The sequence below is a fragment of the Trachinotus anak genome, unplaced genomic scaffold (assembly GCF_046630095.1).
Source record: "Trachinotus anak isolate AG129_WGS33_773 ecotype Australia unplaced genomic scaffold, CSIRO_AGI_Tana_v1 ptg000008l, whole genome shotgun sequence".
Taxonomy (NCBI): Eukaryota; Metazoa; Chordata; class Actinopteri; order Carangiformes; family Carangidae; genus Trachinotus; species Trachinotus anak.
The window spans coordinates 19,274,955-19,293,818 of NW_027273859.1; the positions used below are offsets into that span (position 1 = coordinate 19,274,955).

The following is an 18,864-nucleotide window of genomic DNA, read 5'->3' on the forward strand; positions in this document are numbered from 1 at the left end:
CCGTCCTGGTACTTAACATGGAATGACATTGATGTTAAAACCATATTTGCTGCAATTTTGTTACTTTCAAACATAATTCAAACACAATATGTGCCTTAGAGACTGATAAAATCTAAATCAAAACTAAAATGACCATATTTTGTTTAACTGTCCTAACGCTTGGTCAGCCAAGCTGCTGCAGAAACATAAATATTGTCTTGTGAATGAGAAAAGACTTAGTCATTGTAATGGCAATTCTGCTCATTTTTCACAGCATGAAGGATCAGCAAACATCACATTTATGTCACCAGGGAAGGAAAAAATTGGGACATTTTGAGCAGTTTGAAGACAGCCTGTCTGCTTTGTGTTTGCCTTTCTGTCTGCTTGTATGCTTTAAAATCAGTGTGTTGTGTATGTGTTGGGTTTTTTTTTTTTTATCCATCTGTTCATCTGCTTCCCTCTCTATCTTTTCTTGACATCTCACTTTTAGTCTATCAAAGTCACTCTTGATGTCTCCCTGGTCTCTTTCTTGACCTGAGGTCATGAAAATGCATCTTCATAAGGTGGCTTTGCTTTTCCTGCAGGATTCTTGAAACTATTCCAGACATGCGTGCATGCATAGAGCCAGGCAGGCATCTGTTTACGGGGGAAGGCTGAATCGGATTTCAGGACTGTGCCTTCACTTGCGTTTCAGTGTGTGTGAATGAGTGCATGTGTATGTAAGAAGGTAGGTAGTTTAGGTTTCTCTGCTTCTAAATTGAGCGTGTCAAAGTACACCTGGAGATAAAGACACAGGAGGAGGGCTTGCTGAGCTGTGAAAGCCATCCATCTATGTCCAGTGCGCCATAGTTGACGCCCCTAAACTCCCACATGACTGGGGTTGACAAAATACCCAGTGTATGTGTGTGTGAGAGAGAGTGTGTTACGGAGAAAGCAAGACAAAGTAAGAGTGGACAGAAGTTTTAAAAGTATGTATCTGCACAGATGAATATCTGTCACTGAGGTCAAAAAGAGCACCAGAGAGTAGTGTTCATATTTGTGTATGTGCGCGAGTGTGTATTTGTGAGTGCATCCCTACCTTGTAGGTTCGGCAGGAGGGGTTGAAAGCGTTGGTTCCACAAACAAACAAGGTGTCATTATTTTGCTGCAGGAGGACTTTGATGAAATTGTGACACTCATCCTTCAGGAAGCACAAACCGGGAGAGAGACAAAGAGAGAAAGAAGAAAGGAGGTCCGACATTTGTTTCTTTTATAATACACACTTTTACACTGAAAGCCACATGTGGTTTTTTGGAACACGATCTTTCTTTTCTTTCTTTCGATGAACAGCGTGAAGCGCTCTACAGACAAGTGAAGGGAGAAGCATACCAAACCAACCTCAGCATACAATCATGAAATTTAGCATTTCCCTTTGGTACATTAAGACGTGTTAACAGTAGATTTCAATTTGGCATTTAGTGTCACATTAATAAAAAAATCAATATTCATTTTGCACAGTTTTGCTAGAACTGTACACTGAATCCAGAGAAAATACAATCAGACTGCCACTCATAGCAGAGGGTATATGAAACACAGGGAGTATGTTATTGCATCTACAGAGTCTCCCGTGTTAATGTGTGAGTGCATATGTATGTGTGAGAGAGAGACACTGTGTGAAATTACATCTGTTTCAGCTTGTCTGTACTGTGTGATTCGCTAAAGAAGTGTTCTGTGAGGAATAGGGTGACATTTGTTCTATAAATGAATTAAAGGTGTAAGATGCAGTGTTTGTGTGTTTGATTGTCTGTGTTCTTCTCTACCTTGTGTTTCCCTTTCATTCTGCAAGTGTCCACATCTGCCTGTCTGGACTTCCATGTCATTTTCTGTGAACAAAAAAAATAGATGGAGGTAGAGGAGAGAGAGAGAGAGAGAGAGAGAGAGAGAGAGGGAGAGAGAGGGAGAGGGGGGGAGTGGGTCAGAAAGCAAACAAGATAAACATTAAGGTAGGAGAAGGAACTCAATAACCAATCCATACTGAGATCAATAATCATCATCTGAGATTCTCCCTCATTGATTCCCCTCATGAGGCACACGCTCTTGAGGTGAACTTTATTCCAAGTGCTGATCGGAGATCAGTTTACCTCCTTGAACTTCAAAATCTCTGCCAGAGAGGTGGAAATACGATAGTGACCCTGGATCAGAACAGATTCTGTCCAAGGACGGATCCTGCTTCAGAGCTCATTTCTGTGGATTGATAGGTTGGCTGGCCGTCCTTACACACACACACACACACACACACACACACACACACACACACACACACTCACATTTACACACACTGCCTTGGCCTGTGGGTCAGTGCTACCCAATACCTGTCAGTCAACTACAAACACACAAACGTATACACCCTCTTTCACTGTCACACACACTTATCAGTCAATGCTAAGTTATATCTGGTATCCAGCCACACACACACCCCTCTCTGTCTCTGCCCTGTGTGGCCTGAGGGTCAGCGCTGAGCCACTGGTTCAGCCCGCCACATACTCGCCGCTGTTGTACAACATGTTTGGAGCTTGGCCACTGATTAAAGACCCTCAGTCATCAATCAATCTGCACGTCTCCCACCAGCCTTTCATCTGCAGCCTGCTCTCATTAAGACCCACTTGTCGGGCGATGACATTGAAGTGGATGAGGTGGAGGCATGGCGGGTTGTTGTATACACGAGAACGGCCTTGTTTGAATTCTGTTTGCATGCATTATGATAAGGGCAAGTGATGCCAGTGAGGAGTGGTTGGAATGGTGGTTGGAATGAAATGGAGAGTGGGTTATTACAGCTGAGTGTCTATGTAAATCTGAGGTGCTTTTTTGAATAATCTGAAAACATACAATGAGCTTCTGGATCCCACTTGTCCTTTTCGCCCTTCTGCAATTCAACTCATCTTCCCTATCCTTCTTTTTCCTGCTTATCCTCCTCTGTCCCCTTCTCCTCCTCCTGCTCCTCCTACTTCCCTCCCTCACTTCCTCTACTGTCCTTTTAGTGACAACCATCAGATCTTCCGCTGTCCAACTGATGAGCGCGTGTGACGCAGGCATTTTGCTAGCTACTGATTGGATAATCTTCTTAACAGGGTCACCACGGTGAGCACGCCAAGCTCACACCGCTGAGCGGGTGAGTAAGACCGCTGGCAGGAACACATATATGCACACACGCATACACCCACGTGTACACGTAAACACACAGTGGCACTGAGAGCCAGGTTATTAGGGTTACGTTGTCAATCACAGCACTCTGAGAACGACACGTCCTCAAGGAGACAGACGTCTCACTCACCTTACTGAAAAAGATCTCGTCACTGTTGGCAGTGTCTGTGTCCACCGTGTATATGTGATCCCTGCGAGCAATTGAGGGCGGGTGGGAGAGAGAGAGAGGGGGGGGAGATGAGAAGATAAGAGGTCAGACAGCAGCAGACAGTCAAAAATTCAACAAACAATAAACCCATTGCTTTTCTTCACTCTGCTTTCCCCCTGAAGGCAGCAAACAACGTCAGAAAATGGGGCTTTGTATAAACTTTGTTCAAACTTCAAGAAATGACAATAAACAAAAGGAGGCCAGAGCTATTTGCTCTGTCAGACAGAAACAGTCAACAAAGGTTTAGAGCGCTGTGGCGCAGGCCTGGGGACAAAAGCCTCTTTGTCCCAGAGAAAGGTCTTGAGGGGGGGGTGAGGGAGGAGGGGAAGGTTGAGACGGGAGGTGCCAAGTCACTCAGAGCTGTTCAGGTCAATTAAGCCTAGTGTTTGAGCTACAGGAAATCTATACTAACACTCATTATAGCTCAGACAAGAAGACTTATGTGTGCTGGCCTGGAAATATACAGGCTTCTCTTTTATTACAAAGTCCAGTCATATAGGTCTCAGCAGGGCATATGGAAGGCATAAAACCCACAAGGGTTAACTACATCACAGACAGACCGACCGGCTGGTTGACTAGGCATGTAGCTACACCTACTTACTGTGGAGAATTAGGGTACAGACAGGGAGAGGGTGGGTGCAGTGATGGTTGGGGGAGGGGGCAGAAGGTGTAGAGGTGGTGTGAGCGGAAGCGGCAGAAAGAAAGAGGGATTTACCTCGTTTGAGGAGAGAACCAAAGGTGACCGTGCCAAACGATGTAACTGCTTTAATTTGTTGGAGATTAGCTGTTGAACGTGTTTTTAATCAAAGTGTGTAACAGTGGCATCGTCAGACTCACGGCTTAATTACGTTCCAGCTCCCCAACCTGCGCTCAGCCAGCCAGCCTGCCTTGCTCTCTCATTAACTAAATCTAATAAAGTCTTTGGAGGAACAGGCATCTTGAAATGAATCCACTTATATCGCTTTCCTGGGGGCCACCGCCATCTCCTCCAGGATAAAACCCAGTCTACTGTACATTATCAGCCACCATGCTTAAATTGAATAATTAATCTTTGAGAGCAGCTGAAATTAAGAAAACAGTGCTGCTCACAGTTCCTGTGAGCTCATGGACAAAATCTGTCAGTGAAATTTTTTATTTGTGATCTGTCAATTCTCCCTCTTTCCATGTCGACACTGAAATTAAAGTCAAAAACGAAATTAAATTTTCAAAATTAACATAACACGTCGCATAACTCTGCACTACACCTTGCTTTATTCATCTTCCCAAATGTTTTCAGCTATCTTCCTTCACCAGGGTGGAGTTCGTTTAAAGTTTTTGTATTTACAGCCCATTAATCAGTGACTTACAGATCACTATAATTTCAACATCATTTTTCAAACTCTGGTTTCAAAAAGCTACTATACAAATCTCTCTGTCTTTATGGAAAATATCAACTAATTTCAAAGTCAATCTGCGGCTGATCTTACCATGTACAGTTCATCCCCACACTGAACTGTTATTTTCATGTTCAGGAAAGGAGGAAGTCGACCTCAGGTCACTGAGATGCCTCTCATGTCCTTGCTATTTTCAAGTTCACTTGCTTTAGCAAATGCCAGATGCCGACTGTCACTGTGCAGTCTGCCATGACTAAAAATCGAGTATTTCAGGCCAAAACCGCAAACTCCACTGTAAAACGTTTTTCATTAAGTCTCTCTGGTCGCGCTACCATTACACTTCTCCAGCTAATTGATCTGGATTGTATTTCCAGGGTTCCTGAACGGCCCCTCTGTCTTTCAGTGTTTCTTTCAACCTTGCCTTCAGTGTAACAGGATATACGCAGGTCATGGGGCTAAAGTAAACTTGATTATTAAAAATGACAACTGTAATTTGTCAAACATAAAAAGGAAAAAAAAATCCATACCATCCTATATAAAATAGAGTAAAGACAGTGAAGAAGAAGCATTTAAATGGAAAAAAAATGATGGGTGATAACAGTGATGGATGATATCACTATAATGTTCAGACCTGTTACCTAAAGTTCAGCAACTTGTTCATTCAATTTCATTTATATCTTTATATTAAACTTCAAACTTTATATTAAAAGGACAAAACTAAATCAAAAGCTATTAAATCAAAGGATTACTTGGATTTAGTATAATCCCAAGGGTTTTTTTACTGCCTGCAATTTTAAAACAGCTCATAAGTAATGTGCAATTGACTGCTCCATAATTTCGACAGTAACCTTCCCAGCTATCCTCCCTGTCTTGTGCCTCTCTTGTCCTGGTGCTGACAGCGTCCTCGAGGGCCGAGGCTTTCCAGCCGCAGGGATTTTGGTTCCAGCAGAGATTAGAGGGAGCCAAGCGATGAGGCGTCCCTCAAACATCCTGACTGGAGATGGAGGAGGACAATGGAGCGGCTGTGTCTGTGTCAACACCAGCTTTCCAAACACACACATGTGCAACACACCACCACCCCCCTCCTTTACCCAAAACATGCTCACACAAACACACGCACCACATGCACCCCTTCCCCTCTTCACCACTGCACCTGAACTCATATTACAACATATTCACTTCCCCCTGGAGCGTGAGTCATGTCTCTGTAACTTCACAGTGAAAAAGAGAAAATGAAAAGCAGAGGAAAGGTCTTCAAGAACTACACTGGCGGTATTGTATGTTGTAGGCCATTAACTACAAATTGAAGACAGTTAACGTTATTGCGTACCATTTTCCAAAGAAAACCTTAAGTTTTTAAACTGATGTCCTTTCAGGCAGCCACTGGTTTCCATTTATTTAATACACTTTGAAGATAAACTTGTAGAGAGAAACCTACTTGAAATACATGATCCATCACAGCCAAGATTTAATTGCTTTTTTTTCCTGGCAATGTTATGCTCCTGTCACAAGGTACAATCTGACTTTTGACATAATTTCACAAAAAGCTTTGCATTCACAAATTATCACAGTTTTTATTATTATTATTATTATTATTATTATTATTATTATTATTATTATAGAGTTACTGGACAATGAAACTAGGGCTGCAACTAACAATTGTCCTCATGATTGATTAATCTGCCCATTATGATAATTTTGTTCATATTTTCCTGTTATGAAAAAGACAGCTGTCCTACTTCCCCAAGCGCCTAAAGCCAAGGTCTCATTTCTGACTTCTTGCCCACTGAGCACATTTCAGACTTAACAACCTGAGAAAAAGCTGCTGTCCTGCTGTGGCAGAAATGTGACAAAGAGTATTCTTAGAACCAAATTGTATTATGCAAATGCCTGTTCCCATTTGCACTTAGCTGTTCACTGTGAATGCAAAAATATGTCTTCTATTGTTTCCTGGTATAGAATCTATTCACACTATATGTACACATTTACATTTTACTTGTGAAATGATTTATGAGAGTGAAAAATTTTGTATCAGTGTTCCTCCACTACATTTGCATACTATCTGGACTAATCCAGGCGTTTTAGAATAGGTAAATTCCTACAAAAAGGGAGCCATGCTTGAACTATTGTTCCCTTGTATCCTACAACCTTTTCTGAGTTCTGTTTATTTTATTTATTTATGTATTTATTTTTTGCTTATATTTGTTTGTAGTTAGCCAAAAGGGAACCATTAAAGTATGCAGAGTTAGCTGATAGCAGTTCCTGTTTGCAATTTATCCATGGATGTGCAGACCAAAGCATTAGTTTGGGACTTCGATACTGAAGATAACTTAAAAATGGATGGATTCTCAGGCAAGTTCTGGAGTTATAGGGAACATGTTTCTTCTATGATATCTAAGGGAATTTATGGACGTTAATTTGTGATGGACAATGCAATCCTCAGTGGAAAATGTAAGTCACACTGAAACTAAAAATCTGTGCATCATGTGTGTGTGTTTTGATTTGATTGAGGTACGACTCCAAGAAGGAGTGTTATTTCTGACTGTAGTCAGGCGCTAAGGGTTCCAGATTCAAACTTATAGTCCAGTCAGACTTGGTCCAGTGTGATCAGGCCTTTATTTGGATACAAGTGACTTAATTTACTGAAATCCATTTGAGGAGGTTTTGCTGTTTCCCGTCATTTTCTTTCTCTCAACTATGATTCAGACATGTTCTGAAAATGGCACAGTGATGTTACACAAAACATAAGGGTCTATAGGAGCTGTGCTGTTGATGATGAAATTCGAAACACCGTAAGAGTCTGAGTAAAACAAAATAACGGACGCCTTTGATAACCGAAGGGCCAGTCAATATGAATCACTTGGCGCGGGCTTCACATTTCCCGAAATTCAGCTGCAAAAATGTGTGAGTAGGACGGAAGGTATGCAAATATCCTCTTAGACAAAAATATGGAGGAACGGTTAAAGGATGCATACAGACGGAAAGAAAGAGCTGAAAGATCAAGGCTAGACAGTAGACCAACTGAGCGCGGGCAAGAGTGTGAGATTGAGTGCAGCAGAGTGACATAGAGGGTCTCCATCGGACATGTAGCCATGCGTGGCCATGAGAACACAGGGGCTTTGTGTGGAAGAATGTCGTTTTCATAACAGCGCATTTCTTTTGGGGTGACCGCGAGCCAGCTTGGTCCATCTGCTGGGTCTTTGTCGAATTATCTCGCACTCCAGTAGCAGAAAAGAGGGGAATGTGATTAGCATGCACCCCGCACCTTGTGCCACCACCCCTCTTTCTGCAAACTAAATGCCTACACGTCCACCCTCCTCTCCACCCCCCATCCTTTCTCTCTCATCACCCTCTTCACCCATATTCCTCTCTCTTCATAACTGGATCATGGGTGGTAGAAGAGCGTCCATTGTACATTGTTTTGGCTTTCACTGGTTCAAATCCTCTTCACAAAGTGGAAGGGAGGGAACTGGGGAAGCCAGCAGGCACCTTTGGGCTGTGAAGGGAGTTGTTGAAGCTCTGAATGGGCTGAGGGCATCAAGAGGCCCTCGGTGATGTGGTGGCATGAAATACAACAAGCCAGAGTTCACTCACCCCAAAGCTGAGGCAGGTTGTTCTTTTCGAAGGTTGGCGTTCTCATTACGGTTTTCTACATTCTCTCCACATTTCCTTTTGTGTGATTGTATATGAGTGCATGTGTGTTTTTTTGTGTGCAGCGGTGTCAGTAGTGTGAGGGGTTTGGTTTGAGTAGACACACAATTAGGCAGGCATGCATAATAACTGCATAAAAGATGTGATTTTTGTTATATTTACTCATTCAAATTCATCCAATAGTCTATTTCTATTGCTTGAGAGCCCAGTAAGTAAGGAAATTAGTAATTTTGCTCTCATATTAATAATTCTTGCTTTTGAGTTTGTTGTTTGTGCTTCTGAATTACTTAATTTGTGCACACCAACTAATAAAACACATCATTAAGTAATACTGCTAACATTTTAACATGCCGTAAAAGGATGTCACAGATAGTACCATGTTGTTTCCTGTTAAGTCAGTGACTGGGTAGGCACCTCACCACCGAAACACACCTCCTAGCCTGCTCCTGTCAAACTAACCAGACTAGCCACAACAGTCTATAACTAATATAATTAATACAGCCAGGCTCTGTGACGTTGGATTAAAAGTTGGATGAATTGATAAAAAGGCCTTCGGAGTAAGAAAGTATCTGATGTACTTGCAGGGTTACATGTTAGCTATAAAGTTGTTCCAACTTTTACTTCAGGTGATTATGATTACTGGAGCTGCAAGCTTTATTTCAGAGTGTGGACGTGGCTGGATGTCGCTGTCGCTGCAAGGAGAGAGAGAGGAGGCAACCGTGTAATCCCCATCATTAGTGGGTTTTAACAGGATTTGGTGCAGCTACAATAATGGAGACTCTAGTGGCCTCCACTGTGAGACCCAAAGAGACCCGACAGGGAAGAACAGCGGCCACAGAGGCGCAACTGTTCCAGAGGACTCAACTGAGAGAAGGTAATCGGGATTTTGACTCTAACTCTATGTGTATGTGTGTCTGTGTGTGTTTGTGTGGTGTGTGTTTCTTTGTGAGTGCTAACGGCAACCACAAATTTTGGTCCCTCCACTCTCACACCGATCTTTCCCTCTGTCTCTTGCTCTCTCTCTCTCCCATACACACACACACACATTCTCTCTCTGGTTCCCATGCTTCCCAGCCTCATAGAGGGGTGTAAACAGAGTGCGGTTGATGTTACCATGGCAAACGCCGACCGAGGGCCGGGAATGGCGACTATGCCCTGCATGCGGAGAGACCTGGGGCATACTTGCGAGGCAGGGTATACAGTGACACATTTACACACACACACACACACACACATGCACAATTATGTATGGACTGACTGTCTCATTCTCTGCATGTGTTCTCTCCTCCTGTTCCCACATCTTATCCTTCACCTTAAATGGAAAACCTAGTTTCCATAACCTGGGTTGCATTTGCATAGCTTTAGCCATCATTCCCATAATACTGTATTCATTAATTTCACTACTGATCATTGCAACATTGCTGAAAAGAATCCCGATGAGGAAAAAAAAAAACATGAACACGCAGAGGCCCGTGCTAGCTGAATGTATTTGTGACAGAAAACAAAGGAAAAAAATTTGATTGTTACCCAAACTGTTTTAAACATCAACATTCTGACTTCCTGGTGCATTTTGGGTGTAGTCACCTTGTGTTTTACCTCAGTAAAGTGGGTTAGATACTGTGGATAAACTGTTATCTCATTTACAGTCTGTTGAATCATCAGACTGTTCCATTTAAAATTTTCCCCAGATCTCAGCACTTACATCCGGAGAGTATGAAGTCATCATAACTGATGGAAACGACCACAAAGGTTTGGTATCTTACAGCTGTACACACACATCAACACCTATATTCATGCTCACACATCAGATATTTTTTTTCCACAGATCAAAATGATAAATCTTCCATTGCACTGTGATGAATTCCCACTGAATGCTCTACATAGTGTACCCTGACCATGAAATATGGGCCGCTGGGATAGGAATCCTCCTGCGTCCATCTCTCACTGCATCAAGAACAGTTTATTGCTCTTACTGAACGTGACTCTGCTGCTAAACACCTAAAACACACACAACAACAGACGCAGATAAACCACTGAGCCTATACATGACAAAGTTTTTATGTTCAGTACCCTTACTTCAACATACAGTGCCTCATGTCTCACTTGTCATGGTTAATGTATAGCTAATTTCTGCAATAAAATATGTATAAATCTGCAGCTTTACACAAGGTTGAATCTTGTGTCCATCATTATGATTTCAGAAACAAACACCTCTTCGTTATGAGTCATAAATAACAACAATCTGTATGCAGAGATTGATTTAAAGAAGCTCAGAAAATCTACAATGTATCCCTATTGGTAACAGCAGATATTTGAGGTAAAGTGAAAGAAATAAATGCTGTACTCAGACCAGTGCCTGTCTTGCTAAAAGTGAACAGACAAGAGGCTTTTTGACAGCAGTCTGATATCTTATCAGGCTGTACTGTCACCCTGTATAATGCACCTGATGGAAACTGAGTGATGGAATATGATTCAGGATATTAAGAAACTGAACTATTCATGTTGTGAATTCATAATCAACAGTCGATACATATGAGTCTATAAGGTTTATACATATTAGAAAAGCCAAATGACCTCATCAACAGAGGCTGTTTTGTTCAGTATCTTCCCACATATAATGGCTGATACAGGACAAGGAGCAAAAGGAGCATCTGATTCCACCAAATCAATACATTTCATTCAAGGCTCAAAACTGAGGATGAATTATCAATCACTGCATCTGTTGCTCTGAGTTCCTCCGTTTGCCAAAGATTTGACTCTGTCCCTCTATGGATTAGGCCACTTTTGTCTATTTACAATTTCATCAGTTGCTATGTTTGCATGCATCTCGCAGTTTAAAACTCTTGTGATTTCTTTGCCAGTGCCAAAACAGGAGCCAAAGGGATTTAATACACTGAGCAGCCATTCAAAAAACAGCCTGAGACAGTGTTGGGCTTTGGATTACATTCACAGTGGCCATCTGCAAGCCCAAGAACTGAGGCTCATTGGTGTAGAGGCATGATGGCAAAGCTGTGTGATGCTGGCCCCAGAATAAACAAGTCATTTGACTGGACAACCATCATAAAAGCAACTATTGATGTTGCCTGTTTTTTTTTTTCTTTTTTTTTTTTCTGCTACATTGTTCATTGTTTCGTAGCTCAAGTCTTGCTGGGCTGGCTCGCTTTCAAATTGATTTCTGAAGTGGTGATTGTCTTCGCTGTTTGCCTTAAACTGTATGTCATTCAACTTTTACATGTCTTCATCGATATCCTGTTAGTGCCAATGGATCTTTGTGCACTCGCTGTCATTTTGTGTCCATGTAATTGACTCCAACAGTCTTCTCTGTGTCAGGATCAATGGTGGTCATCCGGCTCGGTCTAATCTGAGGCAGCCATTCCAGTCATTCAGGGGTCACATACCCTGGCTATGTGTCAGCATTCCCGTCTGCTTTAAGCAAGTATGCAAGTGTGAGACCGACGCACCAGGTGACCTCACACATGCACACACAAACGCGTGCATAACTCACTGCAGACACGATCATGGGCCGTAGCAGCCGCGCCCACAGGCACACTAACACATGTTCACCATCCCCAATGTATATATCCACACACACACACACACACATACTTCTACATATCACAGTCAAGAAATCACTTTTAAATCCCTTAAACAACTGGTCTGCACTAAACTGGGCAACACACACGCACACGCACACACTCACATACACACCCCTCCAATAAACCCTCTGTGTCTCATGTCCCTCCCCTATCCCTCAGGCCACTACCACCCCATGTGGAGCAGGTGGGCGACTGGCAGACCAAAACCTCTGGTGATCCACACACACACACACACACATGCTCTCTCTTTCGCTCTGTTTCCTTTCTCCCTCTCCCCACACCTCGTCTTAATGACCTCAGATATGTTAAAAAGCTCTGCCACTTAAAGCAGTGGCCTCCCTCGGCCACTTAATTTGACATGCTTGGGAGGAAAACAAAGACAGAACCCCTATTGTGGCTTTCAACGGTATCCAATCAAGCCTGCCACTCAATTAGCCATGGATGGAAAAGAACAAGCAGATAAGGATCCATTCTATTAAGACCTTTTCAATACTGACTTCATGTTATACTGCACATTCAGTCCTCCGTTGCATGTAAGCTTGCCTATTGATGCTTTGGCCACAGACCTGACTGACGTTACAGTGGCATGAAGTGAGGCAACGTGAACATTTTCTAAAATACAGACAACAAGTGAGAAAACATAATCAATGTTGGTTTTCTCTATGGCTACAGATGGTGTAATGGAGCTATATTATCTCAGAAAGTTGAGTCACACGAAAATAAACACACAGGTGAGAAACACATTGACAGATAGACAGAAAGCAATAAAGGCAGGTGACAGACAAGGGAAAAAAAGCTGCCAGACAAAGAAACAAAGCGCTCTAAAAATCGATTTGCGAGGGTAACTGAGCTGCCAACAAATAAGGAATCTAAACTTCTGCTGTTTATCAGTATGTGCATTACAGCTGTATGGATGGTGCCTGTAGACTCTAAATGTGGAATATAGCAAGTAGTCTTTTCTAAAGATTAGAGACTCTTTTCTTTGATATTAATGTGATGTAGTCTTCATCTGTATAAGTGTGTCAAGGGGTGTGTGTTTGTGTGAGTTTCTATGTCTGCCTGGATGTTTAAAAAAACAAAAAAAACAGGGCACAAGTCTTCAGGGACATTTTTCGAGGTGAGAGGGGTTTTGGCAGACGCCAAGCCAAAAATAGAAAACAACAAAGGAGTAATGAAAGAAAAAGTCCAGATTGCTTTTAAGTCTCAGGATTTTGCTCTGAATTAGTCCCTCCAGATTCAGGACTAGAACAGCACAGCAGGGCTCCAAAGTTCAGTTCGATAGCCTGACTGCCTTGGGTCTAACAGCCCTCAGACATTATCGAGTTAAAACAGGATCACATGTTGACAATCCCCAACTAGCAACAATGGATGAGACTCATGCATAGCTGAAAGTGAACTTCAGTCAGCAACTGAACAGTCAGTCAGTCAGCAACAGCAACCTGCACTCTTATCCCACAAAGTCATAAAACCTGCAGCAATTAGAAGTGTCTTCTTGAATTTATGTCTGTTTGAAATAGCAACTTTATTTGAGGGTCTCCTGGGTGTGGAGAAAACACATATTCAAAAAAAAAATAAGCCATTATCACTCACCTGGCAGCAATATATAACGTCCTGTTCATGATCATGATGAGCTGGATGTCCAGTTTGTGCCTCTGTGTGTTGTTCCTGCCAGGTTTGTGGCCTACAAATGCTGGATACTGCTTTGTGTCTGCAAGGAGAGGACAGAAAATTAATCCCTGCATCTGTTAACCTTACATAACTGCAGTAACTGTATTAATAGCCTCTGGATTTTTGAATTTATGAATTTGACAGCTTATATCAAGTGTCTAATGGGTTTTAGGTCAAATATCAACCCATGTGTCTTAGCTGGATGAGAAAATGCCGCCACAGCTGTTGGCTGAGCTCCGCAACCATAAATTGTAGGCTAAAAACGTGCTGCGCTGTACCATGCAATCGTTGTACTGTTAGTGGCTTTGGGTGACAGGGTTTGGTTTGAACAAACAGTCTGATATAGGGGTGTACGTAAGGCTGGCTGGCTTCAGTTTCAACTCTCCTGGCCATGGAGATACAGCGTCACGCCCAGAGAGAGCAAGACAGGATAGGACAGAGGGTGAAACACAGAGAGAAACAATGACCGTATCTTTATAGCCTGCAACAGTGCTAACACTATCACACACAGCATTAGGAGTCCAACAGAAAAATAGCGGATTATCCTTTGATGTGGGGTGGGCTCCGTTTCAAATGCTGCTGCTTTAAGTCCTTCGTTTTAGTGTGTGTAGAGGGCCTATCCTTGGGCGCCAAATTACGCTCCATGCTTTCAAAATGCACTCAGTGTAGGAGGAGGTGGGGGTTGCAGAGGAGGCAAGGGGTTGAGAGGGATGTGAAGGAGCAAAAGGATAGAACAAGTGACAGAGATGCCGAGAGGGGGACTTGCAGAGTGGAAGATAAAGAGGAGAGGGCATGGAGAGAGCGAGGAAGGACTTGTGATGACAGGAGGGAGAGTGCCCCAAAAGAGAAAGAAAAGAGAGGGAAAGAAAAGAAAGAAAGAGGGATGTACTTACAGTTGCCGTGTGAGATGCTAATAGGCTCGCTGTCTTCGGGGAAGCCCGCCCCGGCTATTTGCAGTAGCGTGAAGTAGAGTAACAAGGCCTCTGACCTCATGGTCGCACCAACGCTGCTGCTGCTGCTGCTGCTGGTCCTCTGCTACAGATTTACCTCAGCCTGTGCAAAGAAAGAGAAGTGGCGACAAGGAGGAGAGGGAGGCAATGGAGGAGGATGAAGGGAAGAAATGGGGAAGGCAGGAGGAAAAAAAACAAAAAAAAAAAACAAAGTTTGTCAAATAAATCAATTTTCAACTGACTGCCTCCTCAATTATTTTCCCTCCGTGCTTTCTGCATTCTTTGTGTGAAACAAAGAAATGCAGAAGTTAGGATGGGGAAGGGGGGAGGAGGAGGAGGGGGGGGGGGTTGCAAAAGAAAGGAGTTTGCCAAACAAATTCAAGTCCACCTGAATTAGCTGTTTGTGCATTTTGCACGGCCCGTTGCAATCTGTCAGAGATATATTTATATATGCATTTTCGATGACTCAAGTGAGCCGTGTTGCAAGCGAAACAGAATTAATTGGATTAGGGTGGTAATATGCGTCATAGATCGATGTCAGGCAGAGCAGATCTCTGAGCTTCTCCCTCTCTCTCTCTCTCTCTCTCTCTCTCTGTGTGTGTGACAGGGTCTTAGTGAAGTGGGAGGGCTCTTGTTGAGATTAGCCTGCTGTAAAGTAGAAACTGTACCTGGAGATGGAGCGGGATGGCATGGCAAGTACCTAATTTCCCACTTGTCAGTCAACTGTAAGGGTAGCAATCCCACATCCTGAATCCTACAGGCTGATGACTACTGCAGGCCAAATCTGTGCATCAGTGAGCCTGTTTCACCACAGTGATGGTTAAGGAGCCACATGGAGGCTTGTGCTTTCTTTTCTTTTCTCTTCATCTCATTTCTCCTACTCTTGGTCCACCTTCAATGCCAGGTGTTGACTCGGTAGGTGTGATGACTATCCATTTGAATGCTGAACCTCAATGCCTTTTTTTCCTTAACTATTTACCTTCAAATCCTGGAAAAAACAATGTTCTCAACAAGGTAATTTTCTTATGTAATGTATATGTGCCTCCTGAAGTGGATTTTATAGCAGATGCTCCAAATTGTGTTGATGTAATGTTTTCATAGCACAGACCATGGCAACTGAGCTTTTCCTACTGCAGTTTGTGGTAACAAATTACACCCATAAATCATCCAAGACAATTATTGCGTCTGTAATCTAATCAAGTATAAAGCGTTTAATTTGCATAAAGCACCTTTTTTTTTTTTTTCTAGCTGAAGCTGCAGGGGTGAGATGTTGCCGGGTAGATAAAGTAGGGGATCCTTCAGGGATGAAGAATTGAATAAAATCGTCGATTTCATTTGCTCCAGTCTGATAAAAGTTGTTTATCCCACGCCGTATTTTCATTCGCTATTGTATGTCCGAGGGGGAACGAACATGGGGGGCGGGAGAAAGAGAGAGAGAAGGGGAATTACTTTCTCTTTTCTTTGTCATGTTTCTCTCTCTCTCTCCCTCTCCTTCTCTCCATGCTCCCGTGAATCTCATTCAGGAGAGGAATGAAAACACTATTCACTTGGAGAATCACTTTAACACTGAGTAGAATACCAATACTAAAGCCTGGATACGACCTTGATCTCACAGGCCGCTCTGTTCCCCTCCCTCCTTCCTCTCTCCTTGGCCTACTCCTCTTATCCTTACACTTTATTTTATTTTATTTTTTATTTTTTTATACTGCACTCCATGTTTTTTGAAAAGAAAAATACTAAAATGGATTTTCCCTCACCCTCACCTTTATCACACAGCGAAGGATGACTGAGCTGCACTCCAACTGTGCCTAAATTGTAAATAAAAATTGGCCTTGTCCTCTCTCTGTACAGTACAGTAAATCTCTGTGGAGGTTTGAAATGTGTTTCTCCTGAACCTTGACCCGGAAGTCCTCCAGTAATTGACTGATTGATGAGCAGGAAGTGGCATGAGGCAGGGAGGTTCGCCCTGAGGGAGCTAACACGGTGAATGACAGATGGAGGTAGTACTGAGCAAGAAAGCAAGATGTGATCTGGCTCTGTACTAAGACTCTAATAAATGGCAATAATTCTGTAATGATATTTTTAGACAGGGCCTGATTATGTCAGAATGGAATGAAAAATTACAATAGCTCCTCCTTCCATATGGATGTTGATGCTGTTAGTGTTAGTGTTTGCTGAAGTTAATCTCAGGAGATTAATCATACTCCAGACATTTATCTTGCACGTGCTAAGAAACAATGGCTGCTAAAGGCATAGCAAGGCACATCCTCTATTTATATCAATGGGGTGTAACAGGATGCTAAAAACTGTTAGTCAAACCATCTCACACTGCCTCTTGTGATACACAAAATAAATTGAGCACAAAATGACTTAAGTGAAACCCCTAAGACTTCCAGTGGCCCTTTCATTACGAGCTGCCACACACGAGTAAGGGAGCGAGACACACTGTGTCTTTACTGAATTACGCTCTTTTTGTGGAAGAGCAAATTGCTTCCGTGTGTATGTGTGTGTGTGTGTGTGTGTGTGTGTGCGTGCACGTGTGAGTGAGTGAGCTGAGAACATCAGAATCAAGGAATTGAGCCTTAAACATGTGCTCAGACTCCAGCAATAAATTACCTACCCACAAAAACCACACTTGCGCAGGTGGAAGTGTGTGGATTTCCTCTCTTATAAAAGCTCTCCTTGAAAAACAACCAAAGAGAAGAAATAAAGAGTAACCGTGGAGCCCTGTGCCTCCTCCTCAGGCTTTTAATAGATAATAACATTTTGAGAACCTTAGCTGCTATTCCCTTAAATCCCCCGCACACTTTCAGTGATAAAGTAGGTGGTTGTGAGTGTGCATAAGTGTGTTGGTGTGTGTGTGTGTGTGTGTGTGTGTGTGTGTGTGTGTGTGTAAAGCAGAAAGGGTAGTGAGGGGAGAGTTAATCAAGCTGGATGCTGGCAGGAGGCCACCAGCAGGTAATAAAAACACAAGGACCCCCCAGAATCCCTCTGAATACCCTACCATCTTATGACTAACTATACTGGCATGATTGGGCATGAACATACACACACACACACACACACACGCACACATACACGCACACACACTCACTTGCACAAAACCAGTCACCTTGTATCCCTGCAAGAGGAAAATGCATTCAGCTAGAAGCACATGAACACATGAACCCCAACTATATGAACAATAAACAAATTCCTAAAACTCAACAATCACCAACACAAAGACAGACACACACATCCACTTTCTCTACCAAGCAAGACTGAGCAGCCCCATGGGGACAGCCAATCCAAACTGCATTAGCTTTAACAACAAACATATTATCAGGGCTAATGTTGTTATTGCTTAGCCATGGGTCCTCGCAACTAAAACATACACACAGTAACACACGTTTATTAGCGTGACAAGGTCAGCCACAGTGGGGCTTCACGTGAGGAAAAGGAAGGAAATGTTACTGACATTTAGCTACGTGTTTAGTTTTACGTGCACAAACACACACATGTGAAAGCTTGGTTGGGCAGATTTTCCCAAATATACACATAAATACACACAGACACACACATACACACACACAAATGCACAACTAGTTAATCTTGAGAAGGTCCCTGCTATTCATCCCCTGAAGGCCCCCACTGTGGCAGCCATCAAACTGTGCAATGAAGTGCGAGACTGCCCTTTAATTACATCAGAGCAGAGCAGACCTGTAGATGATGGAAAAACAACGACATCAGTCCTTTCGGCAAAATGCCCCCCCCCCCAAAAAAAAAGGTTTATGCCCTAACCTAAAAATGATTCTAATTTTAACCAGAACCATCATCTTTCCCCTACCCATTAACAAGTCGTTTTGTAGCTAACACTAACCAAGCTTTATCCATAGCGGCATTAGATCATAAACTTGAAGGACTCCTTGTGTTTTTGTTTGTGTGTTCTTCACCGCTTGCTTCACGGCCACCAGTCTGTACATATTTTGAACGGCTATGTATATAAGTGTCTTTACATAGCACAGCTGTGTAGAATAGTTCCCTTAAGGCTATAAATAAGATTGTACGCCGTGGCTTCAGAAATTGCTCTGTCGTGTGATCAAACTGTGTAATAGAGGCTATGATGTATTAAAGCATGTCATTTTCAAACACTTGTCTGTTAAGAAGTGGGTTTTTGATCAGAGCCTCGTCATGAGGAAGAGGAAGTGCTCCATATGAAGGTTATAAACTGGCCGCTTCTTGTAAACGCTGTCTGACAGCTTTGGTAGGACTGCAGCCTG

The 18,864-nt window shown here is 42.7% G+C and overlaps 1 protein-coding gene across 2 annotated transcripts in view; it reads right to left on the bottom strand.

Moving 5' to 3' along the window:
- The window catches only part of sema6a (sema domain, transmembrane domain (TM), and cytoplasmic domain, (semaphorin) 6A), a 100,818-nt gene that overhangs the window by 41,675 nt on the left and 40,279 nt on the right, over positions 1–18,864 (bottom strand). For both annotated transcript variants that reach the window (XM_071483300.1, XM_071483302.1), the window contains exons 2-6: positions 14,549–14,708; positions 13,578–13,695; positions 3,290–3,350; positions 1,779–1,841; positions 1,058–1,159 (exon numbers count right to left, since the gene is read on the bottom strand). In XM_071483300.1, the coding sequence (XP_071339401.1) occupies positions 1,058–1,159; positions 1,779–1,841; positions 3,290–3,350; positions 13,578–13,695; positions 14,549–14,648 (444 nt within the window). In that variant the 5' untranslated portion in view covers positions 14,649–14,708. The remainder of the gene's footprint in view (positions 1–1,057; positions 1,160–1,778; positions 1,842–3,289; positions 3,351–13,577; positions 13,696–14,548; positions 14,709–18,864) is intronic.